The sequence below is a fragment of the Mustelus asterias genome, chromosome 25 (genome assembly GCF_964213995.1).
Source record: "Mustelus asterias chromosome 25, sMusAst1.hap1.1, whole genome shotgun sequence".
NCBI lineage: Eukaryota > Metazoa > Chordata > Chondrichthyes > Carcharhiniformes > Triakidae > Mustelus > Mustelus asterias.
Genome location: NC_135825.1, coordinates 36,160,223 through 36,185,142, shown reverse-complemented (window position 1 = coordinate 36,185,142; position 24,920 = coordinate 36,160,223). Strand labels below are relative to the sequence as shown.

The 24,920-nt window shown below is 44.9% G+C and overlaps 1 protein-coding gene across 1 annotated transcript in view; it reads left to right on the top strand.

The window, feature by feature from the left end:
- tnnt2a (troponin T type 2a (cardiac)) overlaps nucleotides 1-24,920 on the top strand; it is a 49,496-nt gene that overhangs the window by 13,246 nt on the left and 11,330 nt on the right. The window contains exons 4-9 of the mRNA XM_078197954.1: nucleotides 1,457-1,489; nucleotides 3,502-3,520; nucleotides 7,097-7,157; nucleotides 10,969-11,085; nucleotides 20,109-20,186; nucleotides 20,270-20,383. Coding sequence (XP_078054080.1) covers nucleotides 7,104-7,157; nucleotides 10,969-11,085; nucleotides 20,109-20,186; nucleotides 20,270-20,383 — 363 coding nt within the window. The 5' untranslated portion in view covers nucleotides 1,457-1,489; nucleotides 3,502-3,520; nucleotides 7,097-7,103. The remainder of the gene's footprint in view (nucleotides 1-1,456; nucleotides 1,490-3,501; nucleotides 3,521-7,096; nucleotides 7,158-10,968; nucleotides 11,086-20,108; nucleotides 20,187-20,269; nucleotides 20,384-24,920) is intronic.

Here is a 24,920-nt window from a genome sequence, read left to right as displayed (position 1 = left end):
GTGGGCATGAAAAATATGATGAGTTGGTAGCCCACTGGCTACCCCCAAACCAGTTCCCAAAATATGGGTAAGGCACCCACTAGCCCACCTGCCCCTAGGCCTATTGAGGCCCTTGTGCCTAACTCAATCTGCCTCCACTGCCATAATATCTTGGGCAGTGACAGGCATGTGGGAATGGGAAGGCCATTTTTACACTAAAAGTGGTGAAAGTGTTAGCAATGGGAGCACTTTCCCTTAAGATTGTACATTCTCCCCACACTTTGCGCTTCCATGCCTGTTCTTGAAAACTTGCCTACCCCATCCCTTCACCTATTCCCACCACTTACCCCCTTGCCCCAAGTTGCCATTATGTCCATTCATAATATTCAGCCAATGTGATTTTTGTACTCTTAAGTGACAAAACTACAACTACACTCATTATCTTTATGCATCCATTTTACATGAAGAATTTGACAGCAATCAGCAATTGTGTCATAGGACTGGGTTTTAGAGCCCGCCATCCCAGTGGCAGGTTTGCAGGTATTGCGATGGGGCAGTAAACGCCATGGGTGCCACGCCAATCATCTGCCTGCCAATCCTTGAGCTAACCAAGGCTCTTCTGTGGTCAACTAATAACCCTTAATGGCCTTATTGTTCCACTGCTAGGATTTAATCAATGACAGGGAAGGCCCACACCACGCATCCAATATGGCAGCTTCTACTGCATGAGTTGGTGATGGGAAAGGGGGCTTTTCCTCCATATTGACCCATCTAAGACCCGGTCCCCAGGTCTTCCTAACTATACCTCTCTGTACCTAAACAGGCGCTGTGGTGTGGTGACTGGGGATTTTCACAGTAATTTCTTTGTAGTGTTAATCATAGAAGAAATCATAGAAACCCTACAGTGCGGAAGGAGGCCATTCGGCCCATCGAGTCTGCACCGACCACAATCCCACCCAGGCCCTATCCCCACATATTTACTTGCTAATCCCTCTAACCTACGCATCTCAGGACTCTAAGGGGCAATTTTTAACCTGGCCAATCAACCTAACCCGCACATCTTTGGACTGTGGGAGGAAACCGGAGCACCCGGAGGAAACCCACGCAGACACGAGGAGAATGTGCAAACTCCACACAGACAGTGACCCGAGCCGGGAATCGAACCCAGGACCCTGGAGCTATGAAGCAGCAGTGCTAACCACTGTGCTACCGTGCCGTGTAAGCCTGCTTTTGATAACAACAAATAAACGAAACTAATCTATCTGTATACTGCAATGCTAGCAGACCAAGGTGGGTTCACACATTTTCTTAGAAGCTGCTTTTGCTGTATGGTAACCCAGTACTTTAACATAGTATGTATTGTCAGAAAGAATGATTGAAGCTAGCATCTCTATAATTGTCACGGTGAATGTGCAAGAGTCTTTTACATTTGCATTTTTAAAATCTTAAAGTAATGCCTTCTCTGCAATGTTTACAGAAAGAGATGCAAGAGATGGAGGAGGAGAAGAAGGTATTTATTTTTCCTGTTTCAAGAACATTGAAACTTTTTCAATGCAATTGCACCATTAATGAAACTCGCCCAGCCTTTGAATCATGCCTTCTTTTATAATATCCCTGTGAGGGACATTTTATTATGTTAATGGTGCAACATAAATAAACATTGTTGTTGATTTACTGTAAAAGTACTAATTGGCCAAATTACACTCCTTTGTTCATCTCAATTGCATTGCGGGATATATGATGCTATAATTTATTAATATGGGGATAACTGTTAAGTGGATCATTAGTTTTGCCCAGAAATGTTGTTCATTTAATTGTCTTGTTCTTTCATCCATTCTATTATGCCACGTTTGGCAAGAAACTAACAATGGAATGAAAATTGCGCACGGCGGCACAATGGTTAGCACTGCTGTCTCACAGTGCCAAGGACCCGGGTTTGATTCCCGGATTGGGTCATAGTCTGTGCGGAGTCTGCACATTCTCCCCGTGTCCATGTGGCTTTCCACTGGCTGCTCCAGTGTCCTCCCACACTCCAAAGATGTGCTGGTTAGATGCATTGACCATGCTAAATTCTCCCTCAGTGTACCTGAACAGGCGCCGGAGTGTGGCAACTAGGGGATTTTCACAGTAACTTCATTACAGTGTTAATGTTAGCCTACTTGTGATACTAATGAATAAACTGAAAAAATTATTCCAATTGGCCTTTTAGACAAGTGTTTCCATCTTATGCTTCATTCCAAAAAAGCACTTTATGGTACATCAAAACAAATCTTTTTTAAAAAGCTTTGCTATACCAATCTTTTCATTTCACTCTGATAACCTGACAAATTTTCAGCCCTTTCAGCAAAACAATTGCTTTCGCCTTATTAGCCAGGGAACAAATCTTCTCCTTTGAGATGACATTTGCATTCATTCACAGACAAAGATATGGGGGCGGAATTTTCCTGTTCCGCCCACCACGGGAATCATGGGGGGGGGGGCGGACCATGCAAAGGTGTGTTAATCTCAGGTGGGTTTTTTTAGTTTTGGGACGAGCGCAGCCAGAAAATTCCGCTCATGGTCACAGTTTGTAGCCCAAATCTTTGCTCTCCACGAAAGCATGCACAATTTTTAAGTATTACAATGTCTGAGAATTAGCACCCGATGAGGTGGTTTTCACATCTGAACAAAGTTTCACCCCACCCACCATTCAACCCATCAGGTGCAAGGCCTCAAGTACTCATGTACAGTCAACATGTCAAGCTTGACATGTTGACTGTACAGAAGTACTTGAGCCCTTGCACCTGATGGGTTGAATGGTGGGTGGGGTGAAACTCTGAAACACCAGTAAATTGGTTATAAATTAATATTCAGGCCTGGATGCTGGATTGATGAAAGAGCCTTAACACCTGGAAATTCCCACCTGAGCTCAACGGACCTTTAAATGGTCCGCCGAATTTGCTGTCTCGTCCGCTAAGATTCCCATGGTGGGTGGGATGGGAGAATTTCGGTCATTGGCTTTAGTGAGGCAGTACAGCAATGAATAAATCCAGATTTTTGTCTGCAACTTATTTAAATTCATTTTTAATAATTTAATAGGCAATGAATGTAAAAATTAGAAAGGGGATTTGTGCTTGGAGCTTTTATTTTTTTAAAACACTTGATTATTTTATCAGTTCATTTATTTGGACTAAATTATGCTCTCTCTATATATGTGTTGCATCATCATTGAAGACTATATTAATCAGCTACCAAACCAGCCTAATCTGAACTACAAATGGAACCAATCTTTAGGCAGTGACAGATATTTTATAACACTTCAGTTTTTGTTCTCACCATGATGGGCACTCAACATTATTCCCACGCTCTAGAAGCAGCTCAGTATTTAATGCATCCTTTTTCATTAAGTATTCTTAAGATAGCAGACATTATTGAAAGTGATTATCAACCGATGTAAATAATTCAGACCTGATTACTGCTTATTTTGTGACTTAAAACTGTCACTAACAAATGTCTCATTTCCCCTTTTATTCCATATCTAAGAAGGAAAACCTAAGCCAAAGTAAGAAACAGTTCATTTCTTTCATTAATTTATTAAGCTAAATGATTATTGTGGCAGCTGTGTTTTGTATCATGACTTTACGCAGATATTTTATGCTTTTGATGTTGGTTCTGGTTTAATGGTAACACCTGTAAGGCAGACAGCTAAGGAGTCAAAGTTCCAAACCAGACACTCGACCGACATTTAAGTGATGTGCTTGATGGTGTGCTGCATTTCACATCAGACCCAATCTTCTTTCTCCGATGTACTTAAAAGATCCCATGCACTATTCAAAGAGGAGAAGTATATGTTCTCAAGTACTTGGCCAATATTCTACCCACAACAACATCACCATTATTAAAAAAAACAGATTATCTAATCGTTATCTCATTGTAATTTGGATCTTTGACCAGTTGGTTACTGCATTTCCTTATGTTACAACTGCAGAGGCACTTTTGGTAGAGGGGTAAAAGCAAAATACTGCGGATGCTGGAATCTGAAACAAAAACAGAAAATGCTGGAAAATTCCTGGCGAGATAGAGTAGAGCCAACATTTCGAGTCTGGATGACCCTAGAGCTGGAGAGGGGTGCTGTGGGTGACAGTTACATCCACTGTGGCAGAATAGTGAAGCCACGGAGCTCTAGATATTGAGAATAAAAACAAAAAATGCTGGAAAGCTCAGCAAGTCTGGCAGCATCTGTGGCGAGAAAAACAGAGTTGATGGGGGCGATTCTCCTGGCCCATTGCAATGCTTTTGCTGGGCGCTACATGCCTCTGGGTGCCGGATTTCCGGCACCTTCAGCTCTGCGCCAGAAATCGGCTCGGAGTTGCATAAATTATTTAAATGCATATTTCAATCTAAGTTAAACATAAATATACTCCCCGCCCCACCCCCTGTCCCCACCGCCAGCACTGTTTCACTACAGCGGGGTTTACAAAAGCTTTCACTCATTTATTAAGCTAAATGATTATTGTAGCAGCTGTGTTCTGTATCATGACTTTATGCAGATATTGTATGCTTTTGATGTTGGTTCTGGTTTAGTGGTAACACCTGTAAGGCTGACAGCTAAGGAGTCAAAGTCCCAACTTGTGGGGAGCTCGCAGCCGTGCCCCCCGCTGGGGTGATGGGGGGACCATCGAGGCCCCCCAGAGGGTCGGCGGTAAGGGGTGCCCCCTGGGCATTACCATCTTGGCAGTGCCAGCCTGGGCCCCCTGGCACTGCCCAAGGCAGATGCTGCCAGTTTTGTTGAGTTTTCCAGTATTTTCAATTTTTATTTCCAGCATGCACAGTATTTTGATTTTCCTCTAGATATTGAGCCTTCAGCTTCTTTACAATGGAGCCAGCTCCACATCAATAAAGAGCAGTAGATCAGGCAAATAGGTAAACGGTTGTGATTTGGGATTGGACTGGACCAGAATCAGGAATGGACTGGTGAGGTTTGGGTTTCTATCAAGGATTACAAGATGGGAGATTAGTGGGGATTTTGGGATGGTAAATCTGATGTGTTCACCTTTCTTCCATCTGAGTTACAGAAAATGATGATCAGGATGCCCATAGAAATCCAAATTCGCATTTCAGTTCTGCTGACATTGTCATTTAACATGACCGTGTTTCCTTCTGAAATTAATCAATGCAAATTTAATCTGTGTGTTTTCCTGTTTAATAAAACTAGTATTTTTCAACCAAAGCCATGCTATAACCTTTTGAAGTGACGGATGATATTGTAATATTTCCAGTAGACAAAATACAGTAACACAGGTCTTCTCTTTAATCCCTGGTCTTGCTATATACTTGGGACAGGCAATGGTCAGTTGAGGGAATGAATGTTTATGGAAATGATCAGGAAGGCAGGAAACCTGAGGGAAAATAGCTGGAATAAAAACCTAAAAGTACAGTTGAGATACTTTTCCTTTTCAAATGTATCCTCAACAATTGGCCTGAGGGACTATGTGAGCAACACATGTTGCTCACGACATGACACTAGGAAGTTCTGTGGAACAGAGGGACAAAGAGCAAAGAACAAAGAAAATTACAGCACAAGAACAGGCACTTTAGCCCTCCAAGCTTCCACCGACCATGCTACCCGACTTAGAGGGACCGTATCCCTCTATTCCCATCCTATTCATGTATTTGTCAAGACACCCCTGAAAAGTCACTATCGTATCTGCTTCCACTACCTCCCCCGGCAACAAATTCCAGGCACCCACCACTCTCTGTGTAAAACATCTGCCTCGTACATCTCCTTTAAACCTTGCCCCTCACACCTTAAACCTGTGCCCCCTAGTAATTGACGCTTCTACCCTGGGAAAAAGCTTCTGACTATCCACTCTGTCCATGCCTCTCATAATCTTATAGACTTCTATTAGGTCACCCCTCAACCTCCGTTGTTCCAGTGAGAACAAACCAAGTTTCTCCAACCTCTCCTCATAGCTGATGCCCTCCATACCAGGCAACATTCTGGTAAATCTTTTCTGTACCCTCTCCAAAACCTCCACATCCTTCTGGTAGTGTGGCGACCAGAATTGAACACTATATTCCAAATGCAGCCTAACTAAGGTTCTATAAAGCTGCAACATGACTTGCCAATTTTTAAACTCAATGCCCCGGCCGATGAAGGCAATCATGCCGTATGCCTTCTTGACTACCTTCTCCACCTGCATTGCCACTTTCAGTGACCTGTGTACCTGTACACCCAGATCCCTTTGCCTATCAATACTCTTAAGGGTTCTGCCATTTACTGTATATTTCCTATTTGTATTAGATCTTCCAAAATGCATTACCTCACTTTTGTCTGGATTATACTCCATCTGCCACCTCTCCGCCCAAGTCTCCAACTGATCTATATCCTGCTTGATCCTCTGATGGTCCTCATCGCCATCTGCAAATCCACCAACCTTTGTGTCTTCCGCAAACTTACTCATCAATCCAGTTACATTTTCCTCCAAATCATTTATACATATTACAAACAGCAAAGGTCCCAGCACTGATCCCTGAGGAACGCGACTATGGACCTCGGTATGCTTGTCCAAATATCTCTGAAGGCGGAAGGGCATGTTAATAGAGTAGTGAAAAAGGCATATGGGATATTTGCCTTTATCATTCAAGGCATAGATTACAAAAGCAGGGAACTTTTCGCTCTACAGAACTTTGGTGAGGCCACAGCTGGAGTACTGTGTGCAGTTCTGGTCGCTATATTATCGGAAGGATGTGATTGCACCGGATGGGGTGCAGCGCAGATCCACCGGGATGCTGCCTAGAATGAAACATTTAAGTTATGAACAGACGTTGGAAAGGCTTGGGTCAGTCACAAGGTGACACAAGGGGGAATGTGAGGAAAAACATTTTTACTCAGGGTGGTGACAGTCTGGAATGCATTTCCTCGGAGGGTGGTAGAGATGGGTTGCCTCACATCCTTTAAAAAGTACCTGAATGAGCTCTTGGCACATCATAACATTCAAGGCTTTTGGGCCAAGTGCTGGTAAATGGGATTAGGTGGGAGGTCAGATGCAGACTTGATGGGCCGAAGGGCCTCTTCTGCACTGTATGGTTCTATGACTTTATTTGATCGAAACTATCTTTTTTTTGTTTTTTGTAGACTTTTCATGCCCAACCTTGTGCCACCTAAAATCCCAGATGGAGAAAGAGTCGACTTTGACGTAAGATTCCAAAGTGCCAATTCATTTTCTTGTTATTCTGAGTGAAGAATGTTTCATATTTAATTTTTAAAGATTTTTTCTTGTCCCTTATTTCACATTCTTTCTCGAAAATCTCATTTCCTTGGTGTTGGTTCACCATCTTGTTATTTATAATGCCCTTTAGGGAAGGAAATCTGTCGTCCTTACCCAGTCTGGCCGACAAGTGACTCCAAATCCACAGCAACGTGATTGACTCTTAAATGCCCTCTGAGGTGGGCAATAAGTGCTGGCCCAGCCAACGATGCCCACATCCCATGAATGAATGAAATAAAATGGGCATAGGAAAATGAGTTGGCTATTCAGCCCCTCAAGCCTGTTCTGTAATTCATTCAGATCATGTGGGTAGAGTTGAGGAACCACAAAGGCAAAAAAACCATAATGGGAGTTATGTACAGGCCTCCTGACAGTGGTCAGGACCAGGGGCACAAAATGCACCACGAAATAGAAAGGGCATGTCAGAAAGGCAAGGTCACAGTGATCATGGGGGATTTCAATATGCAGGTGGACTGGGTAAATAATGTTGCCAGTGGACCCAAAGAAAGGGAATTCATTGAATGTTTACAGGATGGCTTTTTGGAACAGCTTGTGATGGAGCCCACGAGGGAACAGGCTATTCTGGACTTAGTGTTATGTAATGAGCCAGACGTGATAAAAGATCTTAAAGTAAGGGAACACTTAGGAAGCAGTGATCATAATATGGTAGAATTCAGTCTGCAATTTGAAAGAAGGAAGGCAGAATCAGATGTGAAGGTTCTACAGTTAAATAAAGGTAATTACAGGCGCATGAGGGAGGAACTGACAAAAATCGACTGGAAGCAGAGCCTAATGGGAAAGACAGTAGAACAGCAATGGCAGGAGTTTCTGGGAGTAATTGAGGACACAGTGCAGAGGTTCATCCCAAACAAAAGAAAGGTTATCAGAGGGGGGATTAGGCAGCCATGGCTGACAAAGGAAGTCAGGGAATGCATCAAGGCAAAAGAGAGAGCCTATAATGTGGCAAAGAGTAGTGGGAAGTCAGAAGATTGGGAAGGCTATAAAAACAAACAGAGGATAACAAAGAGAGAAATAAGGAAGGAGAGGATCAAATATGAAGGTAGGCTAGCCAGTAACATTAGGAATGATAGTAAAAGTTTCTTTAAATACATTAAAAACAAACGGGAGGCAAAAGTAGACATTGGGCCGCTCCAAAATGACGCTGGTAATCTAGTGATGGGAGACAAGGAAATAGCTGAGGAACTTAATAAGTACTTTGCGTCAGTCTTCACAGTAGAAGACATGAGTAATATCCCAACAATTCAGGAAAGTCAGGGGGCAGAGTTGAATATGGTTGCCATCACAAAGGAGAAAGTGCTAGAGAAACTAAAAGGTCTGAAAATTGATAAATCTCCGGGCCCAGATGGGCTACATCCTAGAGTTCTAAAGGAGATAGCTGAAGAAATAGTGGAGGCGTTAGTTATGATCTTTCAAAAGTCACTGGAGTCAGGGAAAGTCCCAGAGGATTGGAAAATCGCTGTTGTAACCCCACTGTTCAAGAAGGGAACAAGAAAAAAGATGGAAAATTATAGGCCAATTAGCCTAACCTCAGTTGTTGGCAAAATTCTAGAATCCATCGTTAAGGATGAGATTTCTAAATTCTTGGAAGTGCAGGGTCGGATTAAGACAAGTCAGCATGGATTTAGTAAGGGGAGGTCGTGCCTGACAAACCTGTTAGAGTTCTTTGAAGAGATAACAAATAGGTTAGACCAAGGAGAGCCAATGGATGTTATCTATCTTGACTTCCAAAAGGCCTTTGACAAGGTGCCTCACGGGAGACTGCTGAGTAAAATAAGGGCCCATGGTATTCGAGGCAAGGTACTAACATGGATTGACAATTGGCTGTCAGACAGAAGGCAGAGAGTTGGGATAAAAGGTTCTTTCTCAGAATGGCAACCGGTGACAAGTGGTGTCCCGCAGGGTTCAGTGTTGGGGCCACAGCTGTTCTCTTTATATATTAACGATCTAGATGACGGGACTGGGAGCATTCTGGCCAAGTTTGCCGATGATACAAAGATAGGTGGAGGGGCAGGTAGTATTGAGGAGGTGGGGAGGCTGCAGAAAGATTTAGACAGTTTAGGAGAGTGGTCCAAGAAGTGGCTGATGAAATTCAACGTGGGCAAGTGCGAGGTCGTACACTTTGGAAAAAAGAATAGAGGCATGGACTATTTTCTAAACGGTGACAAAATTCATAATGCTAAAGTGCAAAGGGACTTGGGAGTCCTAGTCCAGGATTCTCTAAAGGTAAACTTGCAGGTTGAGTCCGTAATTAAGAAAGCAAATGTAATGTTGTCATTTATCTCAAGAGGCTTGGAATACAAAAGCAGGGATGTACTTCTGAGGCTTTATAAAGCACTGGTTAGGCCCCATTTGGAGTACTGTGAGCAATTTTGGGCCCCACACCTCAGGAAGGACATACTGGCACTGGAGCGGGTCCAGCGGAGATTCACACGGATGATCCCAGGAATGGTAGGCCTGACATACGATGAACGTCTGAGGATCGTGGGATTATATTCATTGGAGTTTAGGAGGTTGAGGGGAGATCTGATAGAAACTTACAAGATAATGAACGGCTTAGATAGGATGGACGTAGGGAAGTTGTTTCCATTAACAGGGGAGACTAGGACGCGGGGGCACAGCCTTAGAATAAAAGGGAGTCACTTTAGAACAGAGATGAGGAGAAATTTCTTCAGCCAGAGAGTGGTGGGTCTGTGGAATTCATTGCCACAGAGGGCTGTGGAGGCCGAGACGTTGAGCGTCTTCAAGACAGAAATTGATAAATTCTTGATTTCTCGAGGAATTAAGGGCTATGGGGAGAGAGCGGGTAAATGGAGTTGAAATCAACCATGATTGAATGGTGGAGTGGACTCGATGGGCCGAATGGCCTTACTTCCGCTCCTATGTCTTATGGTCTTATGGTCTTATGATTGATCTGTACATCAACTTCAATGACTCAGTTTTGCTCCATCCCTTACCTCACATAAATCAATTTTTCTCGGTCTTGCAAAGTCCAATTGATGCAGCATCCTTTTTAGGGAGGAATTTGTGATTGTTCAAAAAATAATTTTACAAACGTGAGTGTCGCTGATTTCCACACCTTGTGTGTAGAAAAATGCTTTGCGCTCTTACCCCTTAATGGCCTAGCTCTAATTTTAAGATTATCATTTTTATTCTAGATTCTTGTACTACTGAAAATAGTTTGCCTGTAGCTACACTTAGAAATGTTTGCATACGGCTCTGATATTTTACCAGTGGGTAAAGTCACCATTGTTCCAGATGACCATAGGCTAACTCCTTTGAGGGGGAGAGCTGACTGGTGGTGATTTAACCTGAGGATTGTCATACCTCAGGCAAGGGGAAAGTTTGGGAATTGAATCCACGCTGTTGACTTTGCTCTGCATTATTAACCAGCTGTCCAGCCAACTGAGCTAACCAACTCCCAGTGGGGCCATAACATCAAAGACCAATGTACTTGTTTTCCAGCACTTCCACAGGGAAATTCCAAGCACGGGTTTACCTCTGGATGATGGAGTGCCCTGAGGCCACTTGTGACATTTGTAATATAACCCTGGATGTGACTAGCTAACTCAAGTCTGAGTGCCAAAATAAACCCGGTTTTTCCTCTATTGCTCAACTTGTCTCGGGCGAAATTGCAGAGCTGTCTGTGTCTTATATCTTCAGAAATTTGAAAGATCATCAAATGTGATGAAGCTCACTCATATGGCCATCTATTTTCCAGGACATCCATCGAAAACGTATGGAGAAGGATCTATTGGAATTGCAGACCTTAATTGAGGTCCACTTTGAGAACAGAAAGAAAGAAGAGGAGGAAATCATCGCTTTGAAAGAAAGAATTGTGAGCTGAAGCCTCTTTAAGGGTTGATTCTGTGAAAGATGCATTGTGTGGAAATTCTGGAATGTGTGATCAGGGGACGTTCGCCTCTGAGACTGATGGATTTGCAAGGATTTGGTTTTTTAGTTCTGTGTATACTAATGTCATGGATAGATGGTAACAGGGGCACATCAAGGGTTTCCAGTCACTAAATCAAGTTGCAAGCTGTGACAGAAGAATGTCAAGTTAGAAAGTGTCCCTTGAAAAGCTGTCACCCCTGCCTCCTCATTCTTCTTTGCAAAGGATACAACTAGAAACCATCCAGCTCTAGCCTCCTAGAATGCTGGTTATGGCTGGAATTTTACAGCCTCGCCTGCCCCAGAATAAGGGCGGGCGAGGCTCGCAGAATGGCGTTCTCTGTTGGCCTCGGGCAGGATCTTATGAGCCTTGGGCAGGCGAGGCGGTAAAATTCTGGCATATGAGATTAACCTTAAGCCCAATGGACTGCACAAGCATCATTTCACAGTCCACAACTCCTAACTTTATTGGAATTATCGACACCAATTATCTATGCAGTTGTTCAAAGGCCAAAGATTCACATTCGTGTCAAATTGAGGGTTCGTATTCCTGGTTGCTCTTCTTCTGTCAATAGCCTTGCCTGGGTCTGGTGAAAAACATGTCCCTTGTATGGTTATCAAGGCTGATACAAGGCCAGACCTGGTATACCTGAGTCCTGGCCTAATTTGCAATCATTCTACTGCACTTAATGAGAGTGTTGGAAAAGGCCCTTATTATCTAAGGACATAAAGCAACTGAAATCAGGAGGAGGTTATTTGACCTATAATGAATGGGTCTCATAGGGGAACTCAAGGGGATCGCATAGAAACTAATAAAATTCTAATAGGATTAGGCAGGGTACATTCAAAAAGAATGTTCCTGATGGTGAGAGAGTCCAGAACTCGTGGTCATAGTTTGAGAATAAGAACTGAGGTGAGGAGAAATTTCTTCACCCAGAGAGTGGTGAATCTGTGGAAGTCACCACAGAAAGTAGTTGAGGGAAAAATGTTGTGTGTTTTGTAAGCAAAAATTAGATATAGCTCCTGGGGCTAAAGGAATCAAGGGACATGGGGGGAGTCAGGATATTGAATTTGATGATCGGCCATGATCATAATGAATGGCGGAGCAGGCTCGAAGGTCCAAATGGCCTACTCCTGCTTCTAGTTTCTATGTTTCTATAATATCTTGGTTGGCTCTTTGCAAGAAGAATCAAAACTAATCTCACTGCCCCACTTTCTCCACCAAACCTGTTTTGTTTTTGGTGTATTTAAATATTTCAGATTGTGATTATTGGAAAATAGAGAATTTGTTATTATGGAGTATATAGCCCAGGATAAGCAATAGGAGATTATAAAAAGAGGCCCAATTATCTGTAACTTGCAAGAATTGCACCTGCCAGCTGCCATGCTGATCTAACAAGATTATGCGGAGGAAATGGCAGAAGATCTCATTTGCACTGGTGGATGCCCATGTCACCATAAGATCTACCTGAACATTTACTAACCATTAGCTGCCAGAAATATTGATGCCTAGCTGCCAACAGAAAGGTATGGTACCAAGCACCCTATGGCATACTTTTTTGCTGCCCCATCACCCCTTCACAACCCAACCAATACAAAATGAGGAGGCAATGGCCTAGTGGTATTATTGATAGACTATTAATATAGAAACTTAGTTAATGTTCTAGGGACCCAGGTTCAAATCTCACTATGGCAGATGGTGGAATTAGAATTCAATAAAATATTTCTGGAGTTAAGAATCTACTGATGGCCATGAAACGATTGTCGGAAAAACCCATGTCGTTCACTAATGTCCTTTCGGGAAGGAAATCTGCCATCCTTACCTGGTCTGGCTACATGTGATTCCAGAGCCACAACAATGTGGTTGACTCTTAATTGGCCTCTGAAATGGCCTAGCAAGCCATTCAGTTGTATCAATCGCAACCCACAACACGTGGGCTGCACCATTTCAAGATGGCAGCTCACCTTCTCAGGGGCAAGTGGGGATGGGCAATAAATGCTGGCCAGCCAGAGACGCCCATGTCCTTCAAATGAATAATAAATAAATAAATTCACAAACTAAAATTGACCTCAATATCTGAGGACAATGTGCAGGTTAGGTTGATTGGCCAGGTTAAAAATTGCCCCTTAGAGTCCTGAGATGCGTAGGTTAGAGGGATTAGCGGGTAAATATGTGGGGGTAGGGCCTGGGTGGGATTGTGGTCGGTGCAGACTCGATGGGCCGAATGGCCTCCTTCTGCACTGTAGGGATTCTATGATTCTATGACTTAAACCAATTCCTTGGTTTTCACCCTTCTTGATGGGTCCCACTTCAGCCTTCTGAGCTTCATTTCACTCAATTCTCATTGATTTTCCATTTTACACTCACCCACTGAGACTAGCATGCATGGTGATGACCCATGTTTCAGATCCTTTCTTCTACAGCATTTGTCTTTAAGGTCTGGCATAGTCCACGTACATCATTCTCACAGGAGAATGATGAAAGGTACATGTATTTAAATGACAACAAAGCTTTGAGAAATAATAACTCAAAACAAAATTAATAATTACCTGGGCTAATTAAAGACAGCCAACATGGATTTGTTCATAGCAAACCATGTTTAACTAATTTGCTTGAACAGTTTGATGAAGTGACAGAGAGGATTGATGAGGGTAATGCTGTTGATTGTGTGTACATGGAGTTCCAATTGGTATTTGCTAACGTACCACACAGCAGACCTGTGAGCAAAGTTACAGCTCATGAAATAAAGGGCACACCAGCAACGTGGATACAAAATTGGCTGAGCGGTAGGAAACAGTTATGGTGAATGGTTGTTTTGTTTCAGACTGCAGGAAGGTTTGAAGTCGAGTTCCGCAGGGATCAGTGTTAAAATTCCTGCTCTTCCTAATATATGTTAATGACCTAGATCTAGGTGTACAGAGCACAATTTCAAAATTTGAAGATACAAGACTTGGAAGTATTGTGAACTGTGAAGATAATGTAAAACTTCCAAAGGACATAGCCAGGTTGGTTGAATGGGTGGACTAGTGGGAGATGATATTCGATACAGGGAAATCTGATATGATTCACTTTAGTTGGAAGAGCATAGAGACAAATAAAATAATAAGTGCAATACTGAAGGGGGTGCAGGAGCGGGGGAACCTGAGTGTTTACGTGCATAAATCATTTTAGGTGACAGGACGGTTGAGAATGCGGTTCATAAAGCAGATGGCATCCTGGGTTTATCAATAGAGTACAAAAACAAGGTTAAATCTGCATAAAAACCCTGGTGTGGCCTCAACAGGAGCAATACACCTAGCTCTGGACACTACACTTTAGGAAAGATGTGAAGGCATTAGCGAGGTACAGAAAAGATTCACAAGGATGATTTCAGGGTTGGGAAACTACAGTTATGTAAAAAGATTGGAGAAGTTGGGAGTGTTCTTGGAGAATAGATGAAGAGAGGAGATTTGATCGGCATATTCAAAATCATGAGGGATCTGGAAAGAGCAGTTAGGGAAATTCCCATTAGTAGAAGGATCAAGAACCAAAGGGCACAACTTAAAGTTCGTTGACAAAAGTAACAATAGCAACATGAGGAAGAGCTTCTTTATGCAAAAAATGATTAGGATATTTGGAATGCACTGCCTCAATCGAGATTTTCAAAAGGGAATTGGATCATTATTTCAAAAGGACTTCAGGGCTTCGGTATAATTGTAGGAGACTGACAGAAGGTGAATTATTCCTTCAGAGTAGCAGCACAGAAAATGCCTCCATCTTTGCTAACCATTCTATGGGATTTTTCTGGTCCTGCCCATCGTGGAACTGGTTGCAGACGGGAATGGAAAATTTGGAGAGGAAGTTAAAAGTTCACTGACTTTCAGCGGGACTAGGAAATCCTGGCTGCAGGTGGGACTGGGAAATCCCGGCTGCAGGTAGGACTGGGAAATCCTGGCTTCAGGCGGGACTGGGAAATCCTGGCTGCAGGTAGGACTGGGAAATCCCGGCTGCAGGTAGGACTGGGAAATCCTGGCTTCAGGCTTGTGGTGAACTATCGTTGGTTCCCACTGGATAGTACTGAGCCAGGGCTGGCCAGTACTACAGGAATGTATATAGGTTACTGTGGGATTGTACTAATGTTGCTGTTGGGTTAGGGTGGGATTGTTACACCTGTGTTCGTTACTGTTGTGGCACATCCCAGTCGGGCTCCACCTCCTGGGAGAGGTATAAGACTCCCTGCTCGGACGGGACCCCTTCAGTCTGGGATAGTGTGTTAAAGTTCTGATAGCTTCGTTGTTAGTTAATAAAAGCCTTCTTTTACTGAAGCTTCGAGCCTCGTGTCCAATTGATGTGCATCAATTTTATTAACTAAAATTAAACTCTCGACGGAAGAAAAGAAAGAAAGGAGAGTATGGAGCAAATCCTCAAGCCAGAACGTCTGACGCTAGATCCACTTGCGGTGGGCGCTTCTGACACTTTCGACCACTGGCTGAAGTCTTTTGAAGATTACCTAGCAGCCTCCGCAGCGGTCACCACAGATGATGACAGACTCCGGGTCCTCCATGCGAGGGTAAGCGACACTGTCTACCTCACGATCCGTGCGGCCACCACTTACCCTAGGGCCCTCGAGCTTCTAAAGAAGCGCTATACAAAACCTCCTAACGAGATCCACGCTCGTTACCTCCTCGCTACACGACATCGGCAGTCGGGCGAAACCATGGAGGACTACGCCAATGAGCTCTTACAGCTAGCCAGGGGCTGTGACTGCAAAGCTGTGTCGGCTGAGCAGAGCATGTACGACCTCGCCCGAGATGCGTTTGTGGCCGGGGTCGGGTCTTAATACATCCGTCTCAAACTGCTAGAAAAGGGTAATCTCAACCTTACCCAGGCCATCGAATTAGCTGAAATGCTCGAGTCGGCGTCGAAGAGCTTAGTCTTATATCCAGAGGACCACGTGGAGACAACGTGGCAGGAGCAGTCGCAAATCCCTCCTCGCCCCTCGGGCTTGAAGTGCAGTGTTATAGCGTGCTCCCATGTGGGCCAGACGATGGCTGCAGCCCCATGCGGCCCGCGGTGCTATTTCTGCGGAGGAGCAAAACATACCCGACAAAAGTGTCCCGCTAAAGCGGTAATCTGCACCGCATGCGGTAAAAAAGGGCATTATGCAAAGGTGTGCAGATCGAAGCCCAGGAACGGCAGTGCGGCCTGCGACTCTTCGGAGCTGGGATCATCACCATCGTCGTCGAAGTCCTCGCGGGGTTCGTCCACGTGCGAGTCCAGGACGACGCCATTGCGGTCGACGGAGTCGGAGAAGTATGACCACCACGGGTCGCTGAGTTTGGCGCCCTCACCCATGTGTGATTCATGGGGGCGGCCATGTTGGTCGACGATGATCACGAGCGACCAGCAGGGGTGCTCAGCATCGACTTCAGCTGCCTGCAGTGACGTTCATGGACCAACGGTGGCGTCGATCATCCTGGACCAGGCTAAGCCTCACAGGCTTGATCGTTCAATGATAGATATCCAGGTAAACAATCATGTGCTTTATTGTCTGTTTGACAGCGGGAGCACTGAGAGCTTTATCCACCCAGACACTGTGAAGAGGTGTGGACTCCAGATTCAACCTGCCAAACAGACAATCTCTATGGCATCAAGGTCCCGGTCTGTCGCCGTGCTAGGGAGTTGTGTGGTAACCTTGAAAGTACAAGGCACAATTTACGAGCGTTTCAAGCTCCTTGTGTTGCCGTATCTTTGCGCACCAATCCTTCTCGGACTAAACTTCATGGTCCACTTGAGGAGTGTGATCCTACAGTACGGTGGGCCACTCCCTTCGCTGGCAGTGGGAGAACAGCTGCAGTCTCCAAATTGCCCAACACGCCCCGCCTGCAATCTTTCTACGTTAAAGATCACCACACCCTCTTTATTTCAGAATCTGGTACCAGGCTGCAAGCCCATCGCTACTAAAAGTAGACGTTACAGCACTGAGGATTGGATCTTCATCAGATCTGAGGTTCAGCGACTCCTCAAAGAAGGGATCATACAGCCCAGTGTTAGTCCGTGGAGAGCACAGGTTGTGGTGGTCAAGAGCGGGAACAAACCCCGGATGGTCATTGATTACAGTCAGACCATTAACCGATATACGCAGCTGGATACGTATCCTCTCCCGCGCATATCAGATATGGTCAATCAGATTGCGCAGTACCGGGTGTTCTCCATCATAGACCTCAGGTCCGCCTACCACCAACTCCCCATTCGCCCAGAGGACCGACAATACACGGCCTTTGGGGCGGATGGTCGTTTGTATCATTTTCTTAGGGTTCCCTTTGGTGTCACCAATGGGGTCTTGGTCTTCCAGCGTGCTATGGACCGAATGGTGGACCAGAACAGGCTGCGGGCTACCTTCCCGTACCTAGATAATGTCACCATCTGCGGCCATGATCAGCAGGACCATGACACAAACCTCCATAACTTCTTACGCACTGCATCTCGCCTGAACTTGACCTACAACAGGGAGAAGTGTGTATTCCGTACGCGCCGGTTAGCCATCCTGGGATACGTGGTGGAAAACGGGGTCATTGGCCCTGATCCAGACCGTATGCGCCCCCTTGCTGAACTTCCCTTGCCCGCTAGCGCAAAAGCACTGAGAAGATGCCTAGGCTTCTTCTCCTATTATGCGCAGTGGGTCCCCAACTACGCGGACAAAGCCCATCCGCTTATTAAGTCCATGTCCTTTCCACTAACGTCAGAGGCCCAATTGGCCTTCAAGGAATTGAAACACGACATCGCGAAAGCCACGATGCACGCGGTAGACGAATCCATCCCTTTTCAGGTGGAAAGCGATGCATCTGATTTCGCCCTGGCCGCCACACTTAACCAGGCGGGCAGGCCCGTCGCCTTTTTTTCCCGCATCCTCCAAGGCCCCGAAATTCGGCATTCAGCGGTGGAGAAGGAGGCCCAGGCCATTGTGGAGGCCGTCAGACACTGGCGCCATTACCTGGCGGGAAAGCGGTTCACCCTGATCACGGACCAGCGGTCCGTGGCGTTCATGTTCAACAACATGCAGAGGGGCAAGATCAAGAATGACAAGATCTTGCGGTGGAGAATTGAACTCTCCACCTATAACTACGATATCATGTATCGTCCAGGGAAACTCAATGAGCCCTCGGATGCCCTCTCGCGCGGAACATGCGCTAGTATTCAGGAGGATCGCTTGAACGCCCTCCATAATGATCTGTGCCATCCTGAGGTCACTCGGCTCTACCACTTTGTCAAAGCCCGCAATCTGCCTTACTCGGTGGAGGACGTCAGGTCGGTAACAAGGAGCTGTCGGATTTGCGCGGAATGCAAACCGCACTTTTACCGACCTGACTGGGCACATTTGGTCAAGGCCACTCGCCCCTTCGAGAGGCTGAGTGTTGATTTTAAGGGCCCCCTTCCCTCAACAGATCGGAACGTGTACTTTCTGAACATAATCGATGAGTACTCCCGGTTCCCGTTTGTTGTCCCCTGCTCGGACACATCAGCTGCCACGGTGATCAAGGCATTCCGTGATCTTTTTACCCTGTTCGGGTACCCCAGCTATATCCATAGCGACAGGAGCTCGTCGTTCATGAGCGATGACATGAGGCAATTCCTGCCTTCATACGGGATTGCCTCTAGTAGGACCACGAGTTACAACCCTAGGGGTAATGGACAGGTGGAACGAGAGAATGCTACAGTCTGGAAGGCTGTCCTATTGGCATTGAAATCCAAAGGTCTTCCAGTCTCCCGTTGGCAGGAGGTCCTCCCTGATGCGCTTCACTCTATTCGCTCCCTCCTGTGTACGGCAACCAATGCTACTCCCCACGAGAGGATGTTCTCATTCCCTCGGAAGTCTTCCTCGGGGATATCTTTACCAGCCTGGTTGACGTACCCAGGACCCGTCCTCCTGCGGCGACATGTTAGGGCCCGCAAGTCCGACCCCTTGGTCGAACAGGTCCACCTCCTCCACGCCAACCCTCAGTATGCCTATGTGGCATATCCTGACGGGCGAGAGGACACAGTCTCGATCCGAGACCTGGCGCCTGCAGGGGACGTAGCAACTCCTGTCGCTCCCATACCCCCAGTGATGAATCCATTTTCTCTCATTTCTTCCCCGGACATGGCACGGGCAGCATCGGGACCATTGCTTAACAGTTTTACTCCAATGCACAGCTTGCCTGAGCCCCGAAGATGGTCGCCACCGCAGGACGTGTCAGGATCCCCTGCACTACTGTCTCATCAGGGTCAACCGGCTGTGAGTCCGTGGAAGAACAGCTGGACGCCGTTTTGGGGAGAACGCCACCGCAAGTGCCTACTCCGGTGTCACCGCCGGTATTGAGGAGGTCACAACGACGGTGCGGTCCTCCAGACCATCTGAACTTATAATCTGCTGACATTTTAGTCTGTTTTCGTACCCCGCCGGCCTTTGTTCTCAAAGGAGGGGTGAATGTGGTGAACCATCGTTGGTTCCCACTGGATAGTACTGAGCCAGGGCTGGCCAGTACTACAGGAATGTATATAGTTTACTGTGGGATTGTACTAATGTTGCTGTTGGGTTCGGGTGGGATTGTTACACCTGTGTTTGTTACTGTTGTGGCACATCCCAGTCGGGCTCCGCCTCCTGGGAGAGGTATAAGACTCCCTGCTTGGACGGGACCCCTTCAGTCTGGGATAGTGTGTTAAAGTTCTGATAGCTTCGTTGTTAGTTAATAAAAGCCTTCTTTTACTGAAGCTTTGAGCCTTGTGTCCAATTGATGTGCATCAAGGCGGGACTGGGAAATCCCGGCTGCAGGTAGGACTGGGAAATCCCGGCTGCAGGTAGGACTGGGAAATCCTGGCTTCAGGCGGGACTAGGGAATCCTGGCTGCAGGTGGGACTGGGAAATCCTGGCTGTAGCCGGGACTGGAAAATCTGCCCAATGATTCTATGCTCTCAGTTTTCTGATAAAAGTCAACATTTCTTCACGGCAGGAAAATCGTAGAGCAGAACGCGCGGAACAGCAAAGGATTCGAGCTGAGAAAGAGAAGGAACGTCAATCAAGGATTGCTGTAAGTCATGACCTTAGAAACATCTTCATTACACCTTTTAATAGCTGCAGAAGGAACTAATATCTCTACCAAAATTGTGTTAGGAGGAAAGAGCCAGAAAAGAAGAGGAAGAATCAAGAAAGAGAGCAGAGGAAGATGCAAAAAAGAAAAAGACTATGTCAAATATGTCCTTGCACTTTGGAGGCTACATGCAAAAGGTAATCATTAAATCTTCCTCATTGGATAGATATTGGTGTTTTAAAGGTCATCTACACGTACCATGCATAATTTAAATTATCTCTGGGTAAGTCTTACATGAGCATGGAATATTTCTTTTGTAACTTAAAAACACAGTTGTGAGATGTTTCACTTTAAAACTGATCCAGAATAATTTATGGTTGTTTGAGCAGCTAAGGCTAAATTAAAAAGCAGAACCACAAAGGTAATGGTTTTAGAATTACTGCGTGAGTCACATACAAATTGAGTTGGGCAAATAAGGTCAATTGCAATTCTCTTCCCATACCTAGTGATGCACGAAGGTAGACTTTCATTTGTTTCCATAGCTAGTAATTCCCAGATCAGGTGGCTAGTTTGTCGCCAAGGGTTTATAGCTTGAGTAGCGCTACTCTACATCAAGTGTGGCAGACCAGGAGTCTTTCCAGCTCTTACCGGCAGCCATGGGTGTGTTTTGAAGGATTAACAGGTTGACACGCTCAACCTGTTTGACCGCATTATGAATGCACCTTCCTTAGCCATCAAGTCCTGGGATGGGACTCAAACCCAGAGCTTCTGGCTCAGAGGCAAGAGTGCTATTCATTGTGCCACAGGTATAAAGTAAATGCATGGCTCAAAAGGTGTGTGGAAGAAATTTTGTTTTGATTCATGACTCACTGGCATCAGTACCAGGGAAAGAGGGAACTATGCCAATGGGACAGCGTCACCTGAACTTCAAAGGAACCAATTTCCTGCCAAATCTTTTAACGAGGGTTGCAGAGATGCATTCAACTAAAAAGTGAGGGTAGGGTTCACATGAAGAGAGACATATAAATTTGAAGAGCAGGGTAGAAATGCAAGTAATGATAACCAAAGTGTGGCCGGAATGGACAGATCATACAACCATAATAGTACACCAGCAAGGTCAGAGTTGGGAAAAGTGGTAAAAGATAGAATTAAAGGCTCTTCATCTGAGCGCATGCAGCATTCATAACAAGATGAACAAATTGAAAAACAAATAAAAATAAATTGGTATGATATGATAGCCATTACAGTGTTTTGATTGCAAGGTGACCAATGCTGGGAACGAAGTATTGAAATGGTCATAAGGAATGTGAACAGTACAGTAGCGAGAAATGACCTTGGCTCAGAAGATCGAGATGTAGGGCGGGATTTTACGGCCTCGCTAGGGCGAGACTGGAAATTCCCACCTGAGGCAACAGAGATTTCTTTTGTCGAACCCTCGCCTGCTCCTATTCTGTGGTGGGGAAGGTGGTAGACATCCGGCCGTAGAATCAGTTTCGGAGATCAGTAAGTAGCAAAGGAAAGAGGTTGCTGGTGGGAGTAGTTTATAAGTCCACTAATAGTAGCTAAACTGAAGGACAGTGTATAAATCAAGTAATAATATGGGCTTGAGGAAAGGTATTGCCGCAATTGTAGGCAATTTTAATCTTCATATGGATCAGATGAATAAAATTTGTAAAGGTAGTCTGGGATATAAATGGATATAAACACATTAAGTGCATGGGCAAAAGTTTGGCAAATGAAGTACCACGTGGGAAAATGTGAGGATGTCAACTTTGGCAGAAGAATGTAAAAGCAGAATATTATTTAAATTGAGAGAGACTGCAGAATGCTATGGTACAAAGGAATGAAAGTGTCCTAGTGCATCATTGGCAAACATTTAACATGCAGGTACAACAAGTATTTAGGAAGGCAAATGAAATATTTGCCTTTATTGCAAGAGGGTTGGAGTATAAGGTGTATAGGCCTTGATTTGATTTGATTTGATTTATTATTAACACATGTATTAACACAAGTAAACAGTGAAAAGTATTGTTTCTTGCGCGCTATACAGCCAAAGCATACCGTTCATAGAGAAGGAAAGGAGAGAGTGCAGAATGTAGTGTTACAGTCATAGTTAAGGTGTAGAGAAAAATCAATTTAATGCGAGGTAGGTCCATTCGAAAGTCTGATGGCAGCAGTGAAGAAGCTGTTCTTGAGTCGGTTGGTACGTGTCCTCAGACTTTTGCATCTTGCTACAACTGTATAAAATATTGGTGAGACTCTACCGAGAGCACTGTGTACAGTTTTGATCTTCTTGCTTAAGAAGGGATATACTTGCATTGGAAGTAGTGCAAAGCACGTTCACTGGGCTGATTCCTGGGATGAAAGGGGTTTCCTTATGAGGGACAGTTGGACAGGAAGGGGCTTTATCCTTTGGAATTTAGAAGAATTAGAGATACACTTATGGAAACATATATGAATCTTAGGGGACTTGACAGGGTAGATGCTGAAAGGATGTTCCCCTCATGTGGAAATCAAAAGCTTTAAAAATAAGGGATCTCCTATTTAAGATGGAGATAAGGGGGAATCCTTTCTCTCAGGGAGTTGCCAATCTTTGGAATTCTCTTCCACAGACAGCAGTGGATGCTGGGTGATTTAATGGTGGAACAGGCATCAAGGGGCTGAATGCTCTGCTCCTATTTTTAATAATTTTATGAAGCTGATAGTTCAAATTTTCAAAACGCAGTGGCACTGAATGGGAGATTTTGCTATTAGAGCCATAGAACCATAGAAAATTACAGCTCAGAAACAGGCCTTTTGGCCCTTCTTGTCTGTGCCGAACCATTTTTTGCCTAGTCCCACTGACCTGCACTTGGACCATATCCCTCCACACCCCTCTCATCCATGAGCCCGTCCAAGTTTTTCTTAAATGTTAAAATGTTAAATGTTAAAAGCATTTACCACTTTATCCGGTAGCTCATTCCACACTCCCATCACTCTCTGCGTGAAGAAGCCCCCCCTAATATTCCCTTTAAACTTTTCTCCTTTCACCCTTAACCCATGCCCTCTGGTTTTTTTCTCCCCTAGCCTCAATGGAAAAAGCCTGCTTGCATTCACTCTATCTATACCCATCAAAATTTTGTACACCTCGATCAAATCTCCCCTCATTCTTCTACACTTCATGGAATAAAGTCCCAACCTATTCAATCTGTCTCTGTAACTCATCTTCTCAAATCCCGGCAACATCCTTGTGAACCTTCTCTGCACTCTTTCAACCTTATTTACATCCTTCCTGTAACTAGGTGACCAAAACTGCACACAATACTCTAAATTCAGCCTCACCAATGCCCTATATAACCTTACCATAACACTCCAACTTTTAGACTCGATACTCCGATTTATAAAGGCCAATGTACCAAAGGCACTCTTTACAACCCTATCCACCTGTGACATCACTTTTAGGGAATTCTGTACCTGTATTCCCAGATCCCTCTGTTCAACAGCACTCTTCAGAGTCCTACCATTTACCCTGTATGTCCTTCTTTGGTTTGTCCTTCCAAAGTGCAATATCTCACACTTGTCTGCGTTAAATTCCATTTGCCATTTTTCAGCCCATTTTTCTAGCTGGTCCAAATCCCTCTGCAAGCTTTGAAAACCTTCCTCACTGTCCACTACACCTCCAATCTTTGCAAACTTGCTGATCCAATTTACCACATTATCATCCAGATCATTGATATAGGTGACAAACAACAATGGACCAACAACGATCCCTGCGGCACATCACTAGTCACAGGCCTCCACTCAGAGAAGCAATCCTCCACAACCACTCTTATGCTTCTTCCATTGAGCCAGTGTCTTATCCAATTTACTACCTCCCCATGTATACCTAGCGACTGAACCTTCCTAACTAACCTCCCATGGGGAACCTTGTCGAGCGACCTTGTCAAAGGCCTTGCTAAAATCCAGGTAGACAACATCCACCGCCTTCCCTTCATCCACTTTCCTGGTAACCTCCTCGAAAAACTCTAATAGATTGGTCAAACATGACCTACCACGCACAAAGCCATGTTAACTCTCCCTAATAAGTTCCTGTCTATCCAAATATTTGTAGATCCTATTCCTTATCACACCTTCCAATAACTTGCCCACCACCGACGTCAAACTTACTGGCCTATAATTTCCCGGATTTCTTTTGGAACCTTTTTTAAACAATGGAACAACATGAGCCACCTTCCAATCATCCGGCACCTCCCCCGTGAATACTGACATTTTAAATATGTCTGCCAGGGCCCCTGCAAGTTCAACATGAGCTTCCCTCAAGGTCCGTGGGAATACCCTGTCCGGTCCTGGGGATTTATCCACTTTGATTTGCCTCAAGACAGCGAGCACCTCCTCCCCTTTAATCTGTAAAGGTTCCATGACCTCCCTACCTGTTTGCCCTATTTCCGTAGACTCCATGCCCGTTTCCTCAGTAAATACGGATGCAAAAAAACCATTTAGGATCTCCCCCATCTCTTTTGGTTCCATACACAGTCTACCACTCTGGTCTTCAAGAGGACCAATTTTATCCCTCACTATCCTTTTGCCCCTAACATACCTGTAGAAGCTCTTTGGATTTTCCTTCACTCTGTCTGCCAAAGCAACCTCATGTCTTCTTTTAGCCCTCCTGATTTCCCTCTTAAGTAGCTTCTTGCACTTTTTATACTCCTCGAGCATCTGATCTGCTCCTTGCTGCCTGTACATGTCATAGAACTC